The 17,721-nt window shown below is 37.1% G+C and overlaps 1 protein-coding gene across 2 annotated transcripts in view; it reads right to left on the bottom strand.

Moving 5' to 3' along the window:
• Positions 1 to 17,721, bottom strand: part of si:dkey-24l11.2 (uncharacterized protein LOC100034462 homolog) — a 57,110-nt gene that overhangs the window by 11,816 nt on the left and 27,573 nt on the right. For both annotated transcript variants that reach the window (XM_059946134.1, XM_059946133.1), the window contains exon 6: positions 11,699 to 12,129. In XM_059946134.1, coding sequence (XP_059802117.1) covers positions 11,699 to 12,129 — 431 coding nt within the window. The remainder of the gene's footprint in view (positions 1 to 11,698; positions 12,130 to 17,721) is intronic.

Consider the following 17,721-nt stretch of genomic DNA (forward strand, 5'->3'; position numbering starts at 1 on the left):
TTTTCAAAAATGGATTCCAGAAATTTTGGAAATGAAAGAAGGAACCCAGTTAATTGAAATTTAAAGGGCTCACAGAGCCTTAAGACCAAGCCTCAAGTTGATCAAAACCCACGATCAAACTTGATAAAATGCTTAAGACATCAAGATAAAGAAAAGATCCTGAAGGCAGCTGCCCAACGTGCCAGAAAGAGAAATGGGCCATTGATGACAGAAGGGGAAATAGTTCTTTTCTATCCTGATATAAGTTATGACCTTTTGAACAGAAAGAAGGAATTTAACCCAGCGAAAAAAGTTTTATGGGAAAAAGGTTATAAATTTATATTGCGCCACCCAGCAACCCTGATAGTTTTTTTGGATGATGGAAAAAGACGACTTTTTTTTAACTGATTATCGGGATGCGGAAGAATTTGCACAAGAACTCCCAAATATTCGCTAACCACAGCCAAAGATTTAAAAGTGAAACGGATTAAAGATGAAGACAGGAACAGTGAATGGAGTTGATGGATGTTAAAGGACAGAAGAATATTTAAATATATTCTTAATTATATGACGCTGGGGGAGAAAGGTAAAAATTTGAGAAATATTAATCGAGAGTAGTGATATTATTTTTTTCCTTTCTTATATATACTTTTTTATATTACGGGGGAGCTGGGGGAACATCGGATCGATTGCTACGGGACTCACGTGTGTAATCATGGCGACTGCCATGACCCGTACAATGGAGGGGGGGTGATGTTGTGTTTTTTATTCACAACATTAGTAGGGGGGTATTTTGTTATTTTTTTCTTTATAATCTATTTTTCTTTTATCTTTCTTTCTTTGCCTGGACAATCGGGGGGGGGGGGGGAGACACATAGCAACATGGAGAATTTTAAAAAAGATTCCCCAAGGTACTATGAAAGTTGAAAGGTTAGGTATTATTATAGATTGGAGTAACCCTGTTAAAAATAATGACTAATTTACTGAATTTTTAAAGTTTTAATGTTAATGGGCTTTATGGACCGGTGAAAAGAAAAAGGATTTTAACATACATTAAGGAAATGAAAACAGATATAGCTTTTTTACAAGAAACACACTTAACAGAGATAGAACATAAGAAATTAAAGAGAGATTGGGTTGGAAATGTTATTGCAGCTTCATCTAATGCAAAGATGAGGGGAGTTGCAATTTTGGTTAATAAAACTTTACCGATTAAAATACAAAATGTATTAATTGATTCTGCGGGGAGATATGTCAAATACATTGTCAAATTTTTTCAGAACTATGGACTCTTATGAATATTTATGCACCAAATGAAAATGATGTAAAATTTATACAAGAGGCCTTTTTGAATTTGGCTGACGCACATGACAAAATATTAATAGGTGGAGATTTTGATTTTTGTCTAGACTCAGTTTTAGATAGATCAACAAAGGTTGTTACAAAATCAAAAGTAGCACAATTAACTTTATCATTGATGAAAGATTTAAATTTGATTGATATATGGAGAAGAATTAATCCAAAAGAAAGAGATTACTCATTTTATTCAAATAGACATAAAACTTATTCAAGGATAGATTTTTTTCCTATTATCAACGAATATTCAAGACAGAGCGAAAAATATGGAATATAAAGCAAGAATATTGTCAGATCATTCCCCCTTGACAATGACAATGATAATGATGAATAAAGAGGAATTGATTTACAGATGGAGATTTAATTCAATATTATTAAAACATCAAGATTTTTGTGATTTCATGAAAAAGCAGTTTCAGTTTTTTTTAAGATACAAATTTACATTCAGTTGATGATAAATTTATAGTATGGGAAGCAATGAAGGCATATTTGAGAGGCCAGATAATAAGTTATACTTCTAAAATTAAGAAGGAATATATGGTAGAAATAGATCAATTGGAAAAAGAGATTACAAAATTAGAAAAAGAATCTCAAAGATATATGACAAGAAAAACGAAGGCAACTTGTTAACAAGAAGTTACAATATAATACACTTCAGACATATCGAACAGAAAAAGCCATTATGAGAACTAAACAGAGATATTATGAACTAGGTGAAAGATCACACAAGATTCTTGCTTGGTAGTTAAAAACAGACCAGATTTCCAAAACAATAAATGCAATTAGAACAAGTGTAAATAAAATTACTTATAAACCTTTAGAAATTAATGAAACTTCTAACCATTTTTATTCTGAACTGTATCAATCAGAATCACAAAATGATAATGTTGAGATAGAAAGTTTTTAATCACAAATAACTCTTCCAAAACTGAATTCGGAAGAACAAAAGGGATTAGATATGCCTTTTACATTAAAGGAGGTCGAAGAAGCTCTAGAATCACTTCAGAGTAATAAATCCCCAGGAGAAGATGGTTTTCCACCTGAATTTTATAAAAAGTTTAAAGATTTACTAACTCCTCCTTTTATGGAGTTAATATATCAAGCGGAAAGAACACATAAACTTCCAGAATATTTTTCGACAGCTATTTTAGTAGTATTGCCAAAAAAAGATACAGATTTTTAAAAACCATCATATAGACCTATTTCTTTGTTGAATACTGACTATAAAATAATAGCAAAAATTTTATCTAATAGATTATCTAAATACTTAACAAAATTAATACATATGGATCAAACAGGATTTATCAAAAATAGACAATCTGCAGATAATATAACTTAGCATAATTCATTTGGAACAAAAGAGGGAGGAAATGAGTGTGGCAGTTGCCTTAGATGCAGAAAAAGCATTTGATAGATTGGAATGGGATTTTTTATTTAAGGTATTGGAAAAATATAGATTAGGAGTATCTTTTACAAAATGGATTAAAACCTTAAATACTAATCCCAAAGCTAAAGTAGTGACAAATGGTCAAATTTCAACATCATTTCAGTTAACAAGGTCAACTAGACAAGGTTGTCCATTATCACCTGCTTTATTTGTGTTGGCGATAGAACCATTAGCTGAATTAATTAGAACGGACCCAGATATTATGGGTTTCAGAGTTAACCAGGAAGAATATAAGATTAATTTATTTGCTGATGATGTTTTGCTTTATTTCACAAACCCATTGTATTCGCTGCGTAAATTATCTTCTAGATTGGAAGAAAATGGGAAGATACCAGGCTACAAAATAAATTGGGATAAAAGTGAAATTCTACCCCTTACTAAAGGAGATTATAGTCAATGTCGACTAATAACTCAATTTAGATGGCCGATAAATGGTATAAAATATTTAGGTATAAGAGTTGATAATGATATAAAGAATTTATATAAATTAAATTATTTACCATTATTGAAAAAAAAATTCAAGATCTTGTTAAATGGATGACGTTACCAATAACATTAGTAGGCAGAGTAAATGCTGTAAAAATGAATATATTCCCTAGATTACAATATTTATTCCAAACACTACCAATACAATTACCGCAGAAGTTTTTTCAAGAGTTAAATAAATGTGTGAGGAAGTTCCCTTGAAAAAGTAAGATGTCAAGAATATCATTGGAAAAATTGACATGGAAATTTGACCTAGGAGAGTTACAACTTCCAAACTTTAAGAATTATTATAAAGCAAATCAACTTAGATTTATTGCATTTTTTTTGATGAAGATAAACCGGCATGGATTAGAATAGAATTAGATAAAATAGGAGAAAATATACTAGAAGATTATATATATACATAAAAATAAAAGAGGGAATCTAAATGGATACGGGAAAAGAAAGAATCTCCTATATTAAAACATTTGATTGATTTACTGGATAAGATAAATGTTGATGATGAGATAAAGAAATCTTTATTAGCAAATAGACCTTTAATTCAAAATAAACTTATTCCTTTTACAATGGGTAACCAACTTTTATACAGTTGGTTTCAAAAGGGGGTTAGATATATAGGAGATTGTTTTGAAGGAGGTATATTAATGTCATTTGATCAATTAAAGAATAAATACAAAATATCAAACAACACTCTTTTTTTGTTATTTCCAATTAAGGACTTATTTAAGAGATAGATTGGGTCAAACAATGTTATTGCCGAAACCTAATGAAATAGAAACTTTAATTCAAAAAGGAAAAATTAAAAAATTTATTTCTTGTATGTATAGTTTGATTCAAAAACAGGCAATTAAACAAGGAATTCATAAGTCAAGACAAAAATGGGAAACTGATTTGAATACTAAAATTGAAGAAACAAGTTGGTCAAGACTATGCCTTGACAGTATGACAAATACAACAAATGTCCGGTTAAGATTAGTGCAATATAATTTTTTACATCAATTATATATTACACCACAAAAAATAAATAAATTAAACCCAAATTTATCTGATCAATGCTTCCGATGTAATCAAGAAATTGGTACTTTTTTACACTCTACTTGGTCTTGTTTTAAAATTCAACCTTTTTGGACAAATTTAAGAATTTTATTGGAACAAATTATTAGAACACAACTTCCACATAATCCAACATTAATTTTACTAGGCGATATTGAAGGGATAAAACCAAAATCCAAACTGAATAAATATCAGCAAGAATTCATAAAAATTGCATTGGCAGTAGCCAAAAAGGCTATTGCAGTTACTTGGAAATTGGATTCATACTTAAGTATAGATCATTGGAAGAATGAAATTTTTAGCTGCATTCCACTTGAAAAAATTATTTATAATTTAAGAGATAAATATGAAATATTTCTGAAAATTTGGCACCCTTATTTACAAAAGATAGGATTAAATATATAGGTGCTCTGAAGATAAAATTATTGGTTATCTGGGGAAAGAAATAAATATATATACTAAAGCTATTATGAACTCCATGGAGCATGTGGGGATCTTCCGATATCCAGGCATTCTTTCTTTCTTTCTTCTTCTCTCTTTTTTTTCTCTTTCTATAGGGATATGTTAGGGGGGAGGGGTTAAGGGGAGGGGGGAAGGGTTGATAATTTTTTTTAAATTTTTTTTCCTTCTGTAACCTATTTGAAAATTCAATTAAAAAATGTATATAAAAAAGATTTAAAATAATAAGTAAGGCAACCTGACCCCAAGCAAGTTACAAATTTTCAGCAGCCAATACTAAAGATAGAGTATTACACAGACTGTTTTTCTGAATGGGGAGAAAATTCAGAAATCAGGGATCCAAAGGGGTTTTGGAGTCTTCATGCTGGATTCCCTAAAGGTTAACTTACAGGTTGAGTCAGTGGAAATGCAATGTTAGCATTAATTTCAAATAGATTAGAACATAAAAGCAAGGATGTAGTGCTGAGACTTTATAAGGCTTTGGTCAGATCACACAGGGTACTGTGAGCAGTTTTTAGGCCCTATTTAAGAAAGAATGTGCTGGTATTGGAGGGGATCCAGAGGAGTTTCGCGAGAATAATTCCAGGAATGAAAGAATTAATATATGAGATGTATTTGGTGGCTCTCAGCCAGTATTTGGAGTAGTACAGAAGAATGGGGGGGGGGGGGGTGTCACTGAAATCTATCAAATATTGAAAGGTCTAAATACAGCAAATGCGGAGAAGATGTTTCCAATCGTGGAAGAACCTAGGACCAGAGGGCACAGCCTCAGAATAGAAGGGTATGCATTTAGAATGGAGATTTTGATGCCAACCAACTAGTGGGAGTGTTCAAGGACATTTTCAACTTTTCAAACCTCTCACTGCTATGGGCAGAAGTTCCAATTTGCTTCAAAAAAAGCAACAATTATACCAGTGTTTAAGAAGAATAATGTGGGCTTCCTTAATGACTATTGCCTGGTAACACTCATAGCAACAATGACGAAATGCTTTGAGAGGTTGGTTAAGACTAGACTGAACTCCTGCCTCAGCAAGGGCCTGGACCCACTGAAATTTGTCTATCACCACAATAGGTCAACAGCAGACGCAATCTCAATGGCTCTTCACATGGCCTTAGACCACCTAGACAACACAAACACCTATGTCAGGATGCTGTTCATTGACTATAGCTCAGCATTTAATACCATCATTCCCACAATCCTGATTCAGAAGTTGCAGAACTTGGGCCTCTGTACCTCCCTCTGCAATTGGATCCTCAACTTCCAAACCAGAAGACCACAGTCTGTGCAGATTGGTGATAACATATCCTCCTTGCTGACGATCAACACTGGCGCACCTTAGGTGCTTATGCGTAGCCCACTGCTCTACTCTCTATATATACATGACTGAGTGGCTAATGCACAGGACCAAAAGAAGCTGCAGAAGTTTGTAAATCTAGTCAGCTCCATCTTGGGCACTAGCCTACAAAGTACCCAGGATATCGTTAGGGAGCGGTTTCCAGGAGCATACCTACGGAAAATATTGCCTATGGCAAGCACTGAAATTGTGCCCCTGTCCAAACATCTGACCCCCATCTTTTAGATAACTTTACCTAATATCAGCTCAAAAATACAAGTCAAGCTCGTTAATCTTTAATTAACAAATTATGGCACTACATGAAAATTATAACTGCACCTTCCTTGCTTTCACTGATGCAAACTGGTCTATGATGTGATCAAACTCAACTTTTTCCAGTTTCTTCTCTTTCTACACTCAGCAGAGTAAGATCACAGTCTGCCTTGACCCATGGAGGCTCTCAAATATGAAAATATTAGTTTTAGCTTGCTGAATGATCTCTCTCAGCTGGCAATAGAAACTACGATGGTTAGCATTATCTGATTAGCAATGCGTAGATTGGGAAAGATGCTCTCATCTCCATACTGAACAATAAATTCAAGAAGCTCTTCAGGTCTTGATATTTTCATGTTGACCCGCCTTGATAGCAACATTCTGCAATCCAAAATTTCTTCATATAGCTGCTGTCCATTAACATCAGAGCAGTACAATTCGCCCAAATTTTCACACTTCATTAGGTCATTACTATCGGCGCCGTAACACAGCCCCTCGACTTCGAGAAGGAACCCAAACTTGGCACCAGTGTCGTGCAAACTATCGAACCTTTTGTCCATTTCTCTGTGAAAACGGTTGAGTGTTCTCTTCATGACTCTTTCCACTTCTTCCTTAGCTGTTAACTCAGCATCTCTTGAGGTCTCATCAGCCATTCGTTTCTTTCATCTCTGACGTCTTTCAACTTCAATATTCCATTCTTGACAGAGACCGACTCCTTCTTCGAGTGACTCACTGACCAACACTTCCCTTTCATCATAAGAGTGTTCTCCGAGGGCTTCAAATCCAGGGCAGCATCATGGAAGTTCATGCTAGGATCCTGTAGCCTCTTTTGAATATGGTCAATGCAAATGAGTACTTTGTTCCAAAATCCTAGCAAAATCAGAAAATTGTAACTCAACATGCAGTTGTACAGCTGCCTTGCGTCACTTGTTTCACTGGTCTCACTTTCATTGTCTATTGTATCCTGGAGAACTTGAAGTATCTCCCCAAGGTACTTGTTGACAGGCTTCACTGCTTCTGTCCTTGCACTCCACCTGGTTTCGGACTCCGACTTAACAACCACAGGCACGGCATTTTTGAGTTTTTCCCAGCGCTGTGTTGAACGAGAGAAAAACACATAGACAGCTTTGATGGCTCCAAAAAACATGACCATCATTATATCCTGCTGGGCTGCATGTACACCCACCAAGTTGAGTGAATGATTGTCGCATTCACTGCCACAAAAACACTGCCAGGTTGTTTTTCTCACTTATTCTTTGATGAACACCACTTCTGTGTCCAGCCATCACAGCAGCGTTGTCATAGCACTGTGACCGACAATCTTGTAGCTCCATTTCATCCTTTCCTAGTTGTTTCAAGATGTCTTCAACCAAGCTCTCAGCAACCTTCTGGCTTATCTGGATAAAACCAAGGAAGAAATCTCTAACACAGACTGTTTTCCTCTCAAAATCAACTTCCACATACCTCACTACTTCTGACACCTGCTCATGGTGTGCCTGATCAGGAGTCGAGTCGAACATGAGACCACAGTACTTGGCTTTATGAATGCTTCTCAGTAAACTCTGGCGAACAGTGGATGCCATCATGTGGATGAATTTCTTCTGGACACCTGGTGTAAGATAAGACGTGGATCCAGGATGACTTTCCAAATGAGTGAGGTGTTCTTTTATGACAGGGTCAAAGATGGCCAGTAGTTTCAGTAAGCCAAGGAAATTTCCCACATTGGAGTCATCATCAAGCTGAAGTAACTCCGTGTCCTCACAAAGCCAGGTTCTGAGTCGCAAGGAATTTTATGCAGTGAAGCATTCTCATCAAAATATCACACCACTTCTGCTTTTCCTTCTCAATCTGTGACTGAAATACGACGTCAATAACTCCTCTGTTTTCAGCTAAATTTCTTTCCATTTCTTTATTCTTGGCATTTTCATGAACATTAATCCTTTCAGGTGCTTTCCACTGGTTGAATCCACTTTCTCGTTCCAATGAGGATTGATGGTCTGACTGGGAATAGAGAAGACAACAGATACAAAATGCAAACTTTTAAAGAAGGGGAATAGACCAGCCCTGAGCGTGTCACTTCCTCACAACGACCATTTCCCACTTTCCTCTTGAACCAAGTTTTGGTCATTGAGTGGTTATTTGTTGGTAGGAAAGGCCCCTCACTGTTCTGGAAATACTTTGAACCCAGCTTTATTATTTCTGTTTTCAATGCGTCAGGCAGAATTGCTTTTCCAGTATTCTTGTCGAACTTCAGAAGTCCAATGTCATGCTGTTCAATCACTTCTGGTATGACAGTTCGAGGCTCTTTGACATCATCCATCATTTGGTGTGTGGTAACAGGGCCCTATTAAAATCCATGTTGCAGCATGGATTTGTGAAAAATAGCATTTGGCAAATCTATTGAGTTTTTAAAAATTTTTATATGGGGGGAAACAGTGGATGTAGTAGAACTGGACTTTCAGAAAGCATTAATGAAGTGTTATATATGAGGTTATTAAATTAAATCTCATGGGATTGGGCCTGTTAGCACAGATGGTTGACAGAACATAGAACAGAAGTAGAGATTTTCCCCCCGGTTTGGCACACAAGGACCTGTGATTGGTTTCAGTTATTGTAACCTTTATCAATGGCAACTAAAAGGACAAACATAATGTTCTATTTTCTTTCACCCAATAAAGATGTTTTCTAGCTAAATTTACAAGTAGTGAGGAGAATGAAAACCTATGTATGCAGTCTGGTGAGGGGGTGGGGATATGGAAGAAATATGAAGTTACCAACTTTGGTAAGAAAATCAGAAAAGACTAATGTTTCTTTTTTTCTTTATCTGACTGTGAAATATTTGAATTATGGCAACTTCTCTCTGTGCAAAACAATCTTTTCTCCTGCTTGGCCCACCACATATTATGAAACACCTGCTTAAAGTGTTGGTATCACTGAAAGGCAATGTGCAGCAAATGATTTGGAGATCAATATTTTTAAACAATATTTCACAGCTAAAGCCAGCATTTATTGCACATCCCTTAATTACCTATGAGAAGGTAACACTGAGATGTCTGTTTGAATTGCTATGGTCCTGGTTAAGTTGAGAAGGGATGTCCAGGATGTAGACCCAGCAATGGCAAAGATATTTTCCTCAAGCTTGTTTGGTAATGAGGTTATAGATACTATGGCATATATTAAGGAGTCATACATCAGTAACATGCCTCTAATCTGCACTCTGCAATATTCTGCCTCATCTACCAAGAATCACCTGCATTATTCTAATTTAAATCACATGGGCATTCTTGAGAACACTCTTGACCTATGCCTGGGATTCTTCTTGGCAAATGGAGAATATATGTATTTGACTCAGAGCATTTTCTTGGAAAAGGATTTGAATTGTGAGAGATTAAGCATATTTCAATGTGCCTTCAAGTTTAAAACAGGAAAACGTATTGTACATAAAATGCTTTGGAACTTAATATACTAGTTGCAGGGATGATGTGTTACCATGCTGGGGTACCAGAACTAGGAACCATGATAGTAGAATAATGGCCCAGTAATTTCAAACTCAGGCAAGTTGTCATAAATTTCCACACAGAGACCTCTGGATTCACTGTCCTCTAGTGTATTCAAAGCTGAGTAATAGATTTTTGGAGTTAAAGAGATGTAATGAATTAAGGGATAATTCAGGAAAGCAAGTTCAGGTAGAAGATCAGTTGTGAAGTACAGAATGGGCTTGAATCAAAGAAAATGTATGTCATGGAAGGAGGAAGGAAACCATTTGACTTATCGTGTCCATGCTGCTAAAATAACCTGCCTACCCTATATCTAGCTGGTGGGGTGGCTTGTAAGTGTAAGGCTCTCCTTCCCTCTGCTATCCTGTAGGTCACCCTTGGGTGACCTTGCTTGGTGTCTCAGGGCTGTGTGTGTCTGCTCTGTGTCACCCCTTGCCCCTGGCACTCCTCCTCTACCATCTGTCCCACACCCTTCCTAAGTGTCAGGACTAAACGAAAGGAAAGATAGTCCTGACGAAGGGTCTTGGCCCGAAACGTCGACAGTGCTTCTCCTTATAGATGCTGCCTGGCCTGCTGCGTTCCACCAGCATTTTGTGTGTGTTGTTGCACATACACAAATCTTTCTTGAGAAGAGCAGGCTTTGTGAGTAACCTGACTTTGTCTTTTTTACAGGGCAGGGCACCTCTCCAACCCACATATCCAATCTAATCTCATTGATTGGAACACCTGACTCCAAATAGCATTTGTAGAAGGCATTACCCCAGAGGTTCACATACTTTGATTCGGGACTGTGATCGTTTAAAAGATGTACTCAGTATTGACAAGAAGTATAATTGTTTGTGTGTTATTAGTTTATAGGCAGATTGTGTTTGTCTATTATCGTGACTTAGATGAAGATCAGACCACATTTTGAGTAATTAATGCAGAAATTACAAAGGATTCACAAACTTTCTTGCAACTATGTGTGTGTAAGATTTTTGCACAGTCCTATACATCCATCTCTAATTACATGCCCTTGTTAGAAATAGACACTGGATCCATGGCTTTTTTAATAGAGAGAACAGCTATGCTAATATTTTCACAATAACATCACTGCCTTGGGTGTCTGCAGCATTGCCTGAAATTCTGAGCAACACGGAAGAACTTCTAGTGAAATATTCAAGGAAGTGTAATAGAGGTTTTAATCGTGTGGGTAGTCTGAAGAAATTGGGATTGTACTCCCTACAGCAGAAAGGATAAAAAGATTTAAATATTCAAAATTAGAAAAGATTTTGCTAAGTGAATAGGAACAGCTTCCACCACTGATCAGAAAATATTTTACTCTTTTTAAAATTTAGAGATACAGCATGGTAACAGGTCCCCCCAATGAGCCCGCACTGTCCAATTACACCACGAGACCAAGTTATTTACTAACCTGCATATCTTTGGAATGTGAGTGGGAACTGGAACACCTGGACAAAATCCACAGAGTCTCGGGGAGAATGTACAAACTCCTCACACATGGTGGCAGAATTGAACCTGGGACACTGGTGCTGAAATATCATTAAGCTAACAGCTACGCTACTGTGCCCCACCCAAATATAGATTTAAAATAATTGGCAAGAAGAATCAGTGAGGAGATGAGGGGATTTTTCTTACTAATTTGCTGTGACTTCAAATGAATTACCTTACCGGAAGATTGCTTTATCGGGTTTTACAAAAAGATGCATTTGGTTAGCCTTACACAATGAGCTGAAGGGTCTTCTGATTCACAATTGTGTGCCTTGATGGCTGACTGCCCCAATGCACTTTCACACCACTATCGCTCGTCATACCTGCTGCATTTCAGTGACACAGTGATCCGCTGAGCTGCCAGTGTTGCTGTCCCTTCTCCCAGCTGAAAGCCAAGAAATCGTATTGTTGTTCCCTTAGGCAGACCCTTGCTGTTAGAACCTATTGGCAGGTGCCCGCTCCCATTGGCAGCTGGGAGGGGTTTATGCCTGTGAGATGCATCAGTCCTTGAACAACCATCAACTTCCTCACCAGAGCTGGCTTCACTGGCTGTGCCACTCATCTCTGGACTTTCTGATTCCGTGAACTTGGCCTGCTGAAGATGCTGCGACAATCCTTTGACAGGATCTTCATTCAGAGGACATGGAGAACCTTCTGAAGGCTGCAGAACCTGTGCATCTGGTAGGCATGGCTTAAGCTCCTGGAAGGGTATAAAACGGATCCCTGATTTCTCTGTGTCCAATTCCCTCTTTATCTGGAAAAGAATAAAAGACTGAAAGTTAGCTTCAATTTAAAAAAAATACACGTTATCCTCAACAATAGAACAGAGGCAGGTTTAATATCACTGGAATATGTTGTGTAATTTGTTAACTCTGCAGCAATACATGATAAAACGGTGAAGAACTGAATCACAGTATGAATATATACTGTATATTAAATAGTTTAAATATTGCAAAAAAAAAGAAATTAAAAGTATGAGGTAGTGTTCATGGGTTCAATGCCCATTCAGAAATCGGATGACAGAAGGGAAGAAGCTGTTCCTGAATCATTGAGAGTGTGCCTTCAGGCTTCTGTACCTCCTTCATGACGGCAGCAATGAGAACAGAGCATGTCCTGGGTGATGGAGGTTCTTAATGATGGATGCCGCCTTTCTGAGGTACCACTCACTGAAGATGTCCTGGATACTACGGAGGCTAGTACCATGATGGAGCTGAATAATTTTACAGCTTTCTGCAGCTTACTTCAATCCTGTGCAGTAGCCATCACCCCAACCCATACCAGACGGTGGTATAATTTATGCAATCTCCAAAATAGAAAGAATTCTACAAGCGAATGCATCACACACAGGGTTATAAGTGGGGGAAACGGATTGCTCAGAGTTGGCATTGGTTTGGTGGACCAAATAGCCTCCTTCTATGTTTTGAAATATGTGAAATAAACATGAAAGAACATCTTTTTGGATTTACCTATCACCAATGCAAGACCTCAGAATGTCTAAAAATGCATCAGAGCCCCTGAAGCAATTTTGAAATGCTCTAATATACATTGGGGTTAAATATTTCCATTTTAATTTAAGCAAATTTTTAAAAAAAACATACAATATGAAGACCAGACCATTGCTAAAACTGCATTTCATAAGTTTTACCTTTAAGAAAACAGCTTTTAGAACAAAGAAATGGTGTATGGATTACTTATTAAATTGTTTGTGGAGGTGTCGTGATGGTGAGGCTGCAGTAAGAAAACTGTTTTAGTTAAAAACAAAAGCAGAAACCAATGGATGACTTTGAACATGGAGGAATTATTTATTATTGCGGCCATCTTTGCTGCAAATTATGATCACAGAAGTTGATGCTTAAGGTCTTCTGTAATAACCACAAGGTACTCAATTTTAGCACAAAAGGGGAAACTATCCTCTCCATCCCAAACACAATTTCACACAAAAAAAAATTCAAAGACCCAATGTATAAAATGCTGTTGTTAATTAGGTGGGATTGGTTAATGCATGAACATTGGTCAGGGGGCAAGGGAGAACTCCTCTGCCTCCTCCAAAAGATTGCATTTCCAAAGGCATACCATTCCTTCAATGTTACATTGAGTATCAACCTTCCCCGCTGCTCAAGCCTTAGTGATGGGACAAACTCTCAACCTCTGACTCAAGAAGCAACAGTAGTAGACTTCCGGTAAGATGGCGATTGCTTAGCTGCTCCGCACTTTTGTTCCGTTATTTTTGCTATCTTTGCACTAAATGTCTCCATTTTTTAAACCTTAGTTAGGAACTTTATTTGGTCTCTTTCACTCGCCTGCGAACACATCTACCTTACAATGTCTAACAAGAGTTCTAAATCCGGGAAAAAGGAAGCTATGGCTCTGCCATAGCTCTCGCTGCTCTGGAACAACATCAGGATGATATTTTAAAGGAATTTAGAACTGCTTTCAACCAGCTGGACGCCAAACTGGATCGGATCAACGCTAAAGTGGACGAACATGCTGAACACTTATCTCGCATCGATTCGACTTCTGAAGATTTAAAAAGTCGTGTTCAATACTTGGAGACTCTCTGTTTCAGCCTAGAGGAAAAGTATAACAAACTCTTTTCCAAAATGGTGGATCTTGAAAACCAGAGCAGACGTTACAATCTACGAATTCTTGGTTTGCTAGAGGCCACCGAACAGGGATCACCTGTGAAGTGCTTCTCCGAGTTCCTTTGTGAGATGCTTGGGAAAGATTTGCTTCCTAATCCGCCTGAGCTCGAAAGGGCACACAGGGTCTATGTTCCCCCCGCAATTCTGGGCTCCCGCCCACGACCGGTAATTTTGTGCTTTCATCAACACCAGGTAAAAAACTGTTTGATTATGGAGGCACGTCGCAGAGGTACTTTTGCTTTTCAAAATACAGTCATTCGCTTTTGGAGGATTTTGCCCCCCAGGTTTTAAAGATGCGTGCTGAGTTTAAAGGTTTTTTATTTTTGATTTTTTTTTTCTCTGTAAATGGTTGATAAGTACTCTCCTTGAGTCTACAATTTTCCCCTTCCTCCCTTTTTTTCCCTTTCTCTTCCTTTAACCTTCTATAATTTTTCGTGGGTAGGTTAGTTTTGGTTTTCTTCTGATTTTCTTTGTATTAAGTTTTATATATCTGCAGAAGATGTTCCAATTTGTAGTTATGTTTTCTAGTGCATAAACTAGTTACCATTTGCTATAGTATTTATACGGAACTGCTGTTAATGACACAGATCTGGAAGTTATATTTGGGTTAATTTTTTTGGTAGAGCTAGCTGCTTTTTTTGGTAGCCGTCTAGTTTTGGGTTGTGTGGGTGGGGTGGATTTTCCAGTTCTAACATCACTCACTGTATTTATTGTTTTCCTTTGTTGCTCAGGACATGTTTATGTTTTGATTTTATGAATCTATGTTTACATTTCTGCTCCCAGACTGTTATTGTATTGCTTGACTTTTTATATGCCTGCTGCCTTTTATGCATTAGTAATTGATAATGGCTAGTGCACTTAAATTCGTGAGCTGGAATGTAAAGGGATTGAATCACTCTGTCAAAAGGAGGAAGGTATTCTCACATATTAAACAACTCAAAGCTGACATTGCTTTCCTTCAAGAAACTCATATTCGTTGTTTTGATAACTCCCGGCTTCTGTCAAAGTGGGCGGGTCAGCATTTTCATTCATCCTTTGCTGCTAAAGCTGGGGGGGGGGGGGGGGGGGTCTCCATCCTTATTAACTCAAATATTCCTTTTGAACTCCATAAAATATTTGATACAAATGGCCGTTTTATTATTGTTTCTGGTAAACTATATAACACTAAAGTTGTGCTAGCAAACCTGTATGCCCCCAACTTTGATGATGTTAACTTTTTTGAATGTTTTTTTTTCCTCACTACCAGACTTAAACTCATACTCTCTTATACTGGGTGGTGACTTCAACTGTTGGTTAGATCCTAATTTGGATCGATCATCCTCTGTTACCAGACCACCTACTAAATCTGCCTTAGCTATCCAATCGTTTCTCTCTAATTTTGGTATCTCTGATATATGGTGATATATATTCATCCTACTGAGAGAGATTATTCTCTTTTTTCACATGTTCACCATACCTTCACTAGAATTGACTATTTCTTACTCGATAACCAACTTATTCCATTTGCCTATTCTTGTGACTATCAAGAGTATACTGATTTCTGACCATGCCCCAATTACTCTCTCTTTAAACTTTCCTGGTCTCCCTCAGAGGAATAAACACTGGTGATTTGATTCGACTTTATTATAGGATGATGATTTTCTAAAATTTATTAAGGATCAGATAACCTTTTATTTTAACACCAATACATCACCTGAAGTGCCATCCCAGATTGTCTGGGATGCCATGAAAGCATATCTGAGGGGTCAAATAATCTCTTACACAGCAAATCTCAACAGAAGGTCCTGTGCAGATCGATTAGACCTCATTAACCAGATTAAAGAATTGGATCAACTATATGCTCAAACTAAGAACCCTGAACAATACAAGAAGCGTGTAGAACTCCAAACTAAATTTAATCTTCTGTCTACTCAACCTGTCGAACGCCAACTTCTCGAAAGCAAGAGTCGCTTTTATATTCATGGTGATAAGTCTGGTAAATTTCTAGCCAATCAGCTGAGGCATTCCAAAGCCAAACAACATATTACAAAGATCCGGAAGGAGAACAGAGACTTTACATCGGATCATTTAGAAATTAATGAAGCATTAAAAGATTTCTATTCTCGGCTTTATTCCTCTGAATCTTTGAATGACAATATCTCTGTTGATCAATTTTTAAATAATCTGAATATTCCTTCACTTTCATCTGATTTTAAAGCCAAACTTAATGCGCCTATATCATCAGAAGAAATATCTTTTGCAATTTCTGCATTGTCCTCAGGGAAATCTCCTGGACCTGACGGGTTCCCTGTAGAATTTTATAAATCATTCTCTTCACTTCTTTCTCCTCAGTTACTCTCAGTATTATCTGACTCGTTTAATTATGGCAAATTGCCACCCTCTTTTAACCAGGCATCTATTATTCTTCTATTAAAAAAGGGTAAAGACCCAACAGAGTGTTCCTCGTATAGGCCGATTTCTCTGCTCAATGTTGATGTAAAGATCTTGGCTAAAGTTTTGGCTTATAGATTAGAAACCGTTATTCCCTCTATTATTTCTGATGACCAATCAGGTTTTATTAAAAACCGTCTCCCTTTTTTTAAACACTCAGCATTTATTTAATATTTTATATTCACCTCCAACTGGGATTCCTGAATGTGTTATTTCCCTTGATGCGGAGAAAGCATTTGATCGCATAGAGTGGAACTACCTTTTTGCAGTCTTAGAAAAATTTGACCTTGGTCAAAGTCTCATCTCTTGGATCAAATTGCTGTACTTGTGTCCTACTGCCTCTGTTTTAACTAATTTTCAGAAATCCCAGGTATTTAATCTCAAACGTGGCACCTGTCAGGGATGCCCCTTAAGTCCCTTTCTCTTTGATTTGGCTATAGAACCTTTGGCGATAGCATTTCGAAATTGTCCTGAATTGACCGGGATTTGGAGAGGGGGTGTTGAGCATAAAGTTTCTCTCTATGCTGATTACTTATTACTCTTTCTCTCAAATCCGTCTACATCCTTACCTCCAACGTTTTCACTTCTTGACCAGTTTAGCCAGATCTCTGGCTATAAACTTAATTTACATAAGAGCGAACTTTTCCCAATTAATAAAGAAGCACAAGAATTAACATTTCGTGATCTTCCTTTTAAAGTAGCCCATAATCAATTTACTTATCTTGGGATTACAGTCACAAGGAAGTTTAAAGATCTCTTTCATAAAAACTTTGCCAATCTTTCATATACTATAAAACAGAGTCTGGTACAATGGTCACCTCTATCTATGTCTTTGGTAGGTCATATTAATGTTGTTAAAATGTATGTTCTCCCCAAATTTTTATACTTATTTCAATCTATCCCAATTTTTATTCCTAAATCTTTTTTTGATTCCTTAGACTCTATTATTTTGTCATATCTGTGGAAGAATAAGCGCTCTAGAATTAATAAAATCTATCTCCAAAAACCTAAAAAAGAGGGTGGCATGGCTTTACCTAACTTTCGTTTATATTATTGGGCAGCCAATATACGTTGTGCTACCTTTTGGTCTTCCTGTCATGGCCAACGCGAGTGCCCTAATTGGGTGGCAATGGAGTTGAGCTCCACTAAAGAATTATCTATCTCTGCACTTCTTGGCTCTGCACTCCCTAGTAGTTTGTCCAGATTAATAGCTAATCCTCTTGTTAGACACACTTTGCGTATATGGGCTCAGTTTAGGAAATTCTATGGTTTCC

This window comes from Hypanus sabinus, chromosome 21, assembly GCF_030144855.1.
Source record: "Hypanus sabinus isolate sHypSab1 chromosome 21, sHypSab1.hap1, whole genome shotgun sequence".
Classification (NCBI taxonomy): Eukaryota; Metazoa; Chordata; class Chondrichthyes; order Myliobatiformes; family Dasyatidae; genus Hypanus; species Hypanus sabinus.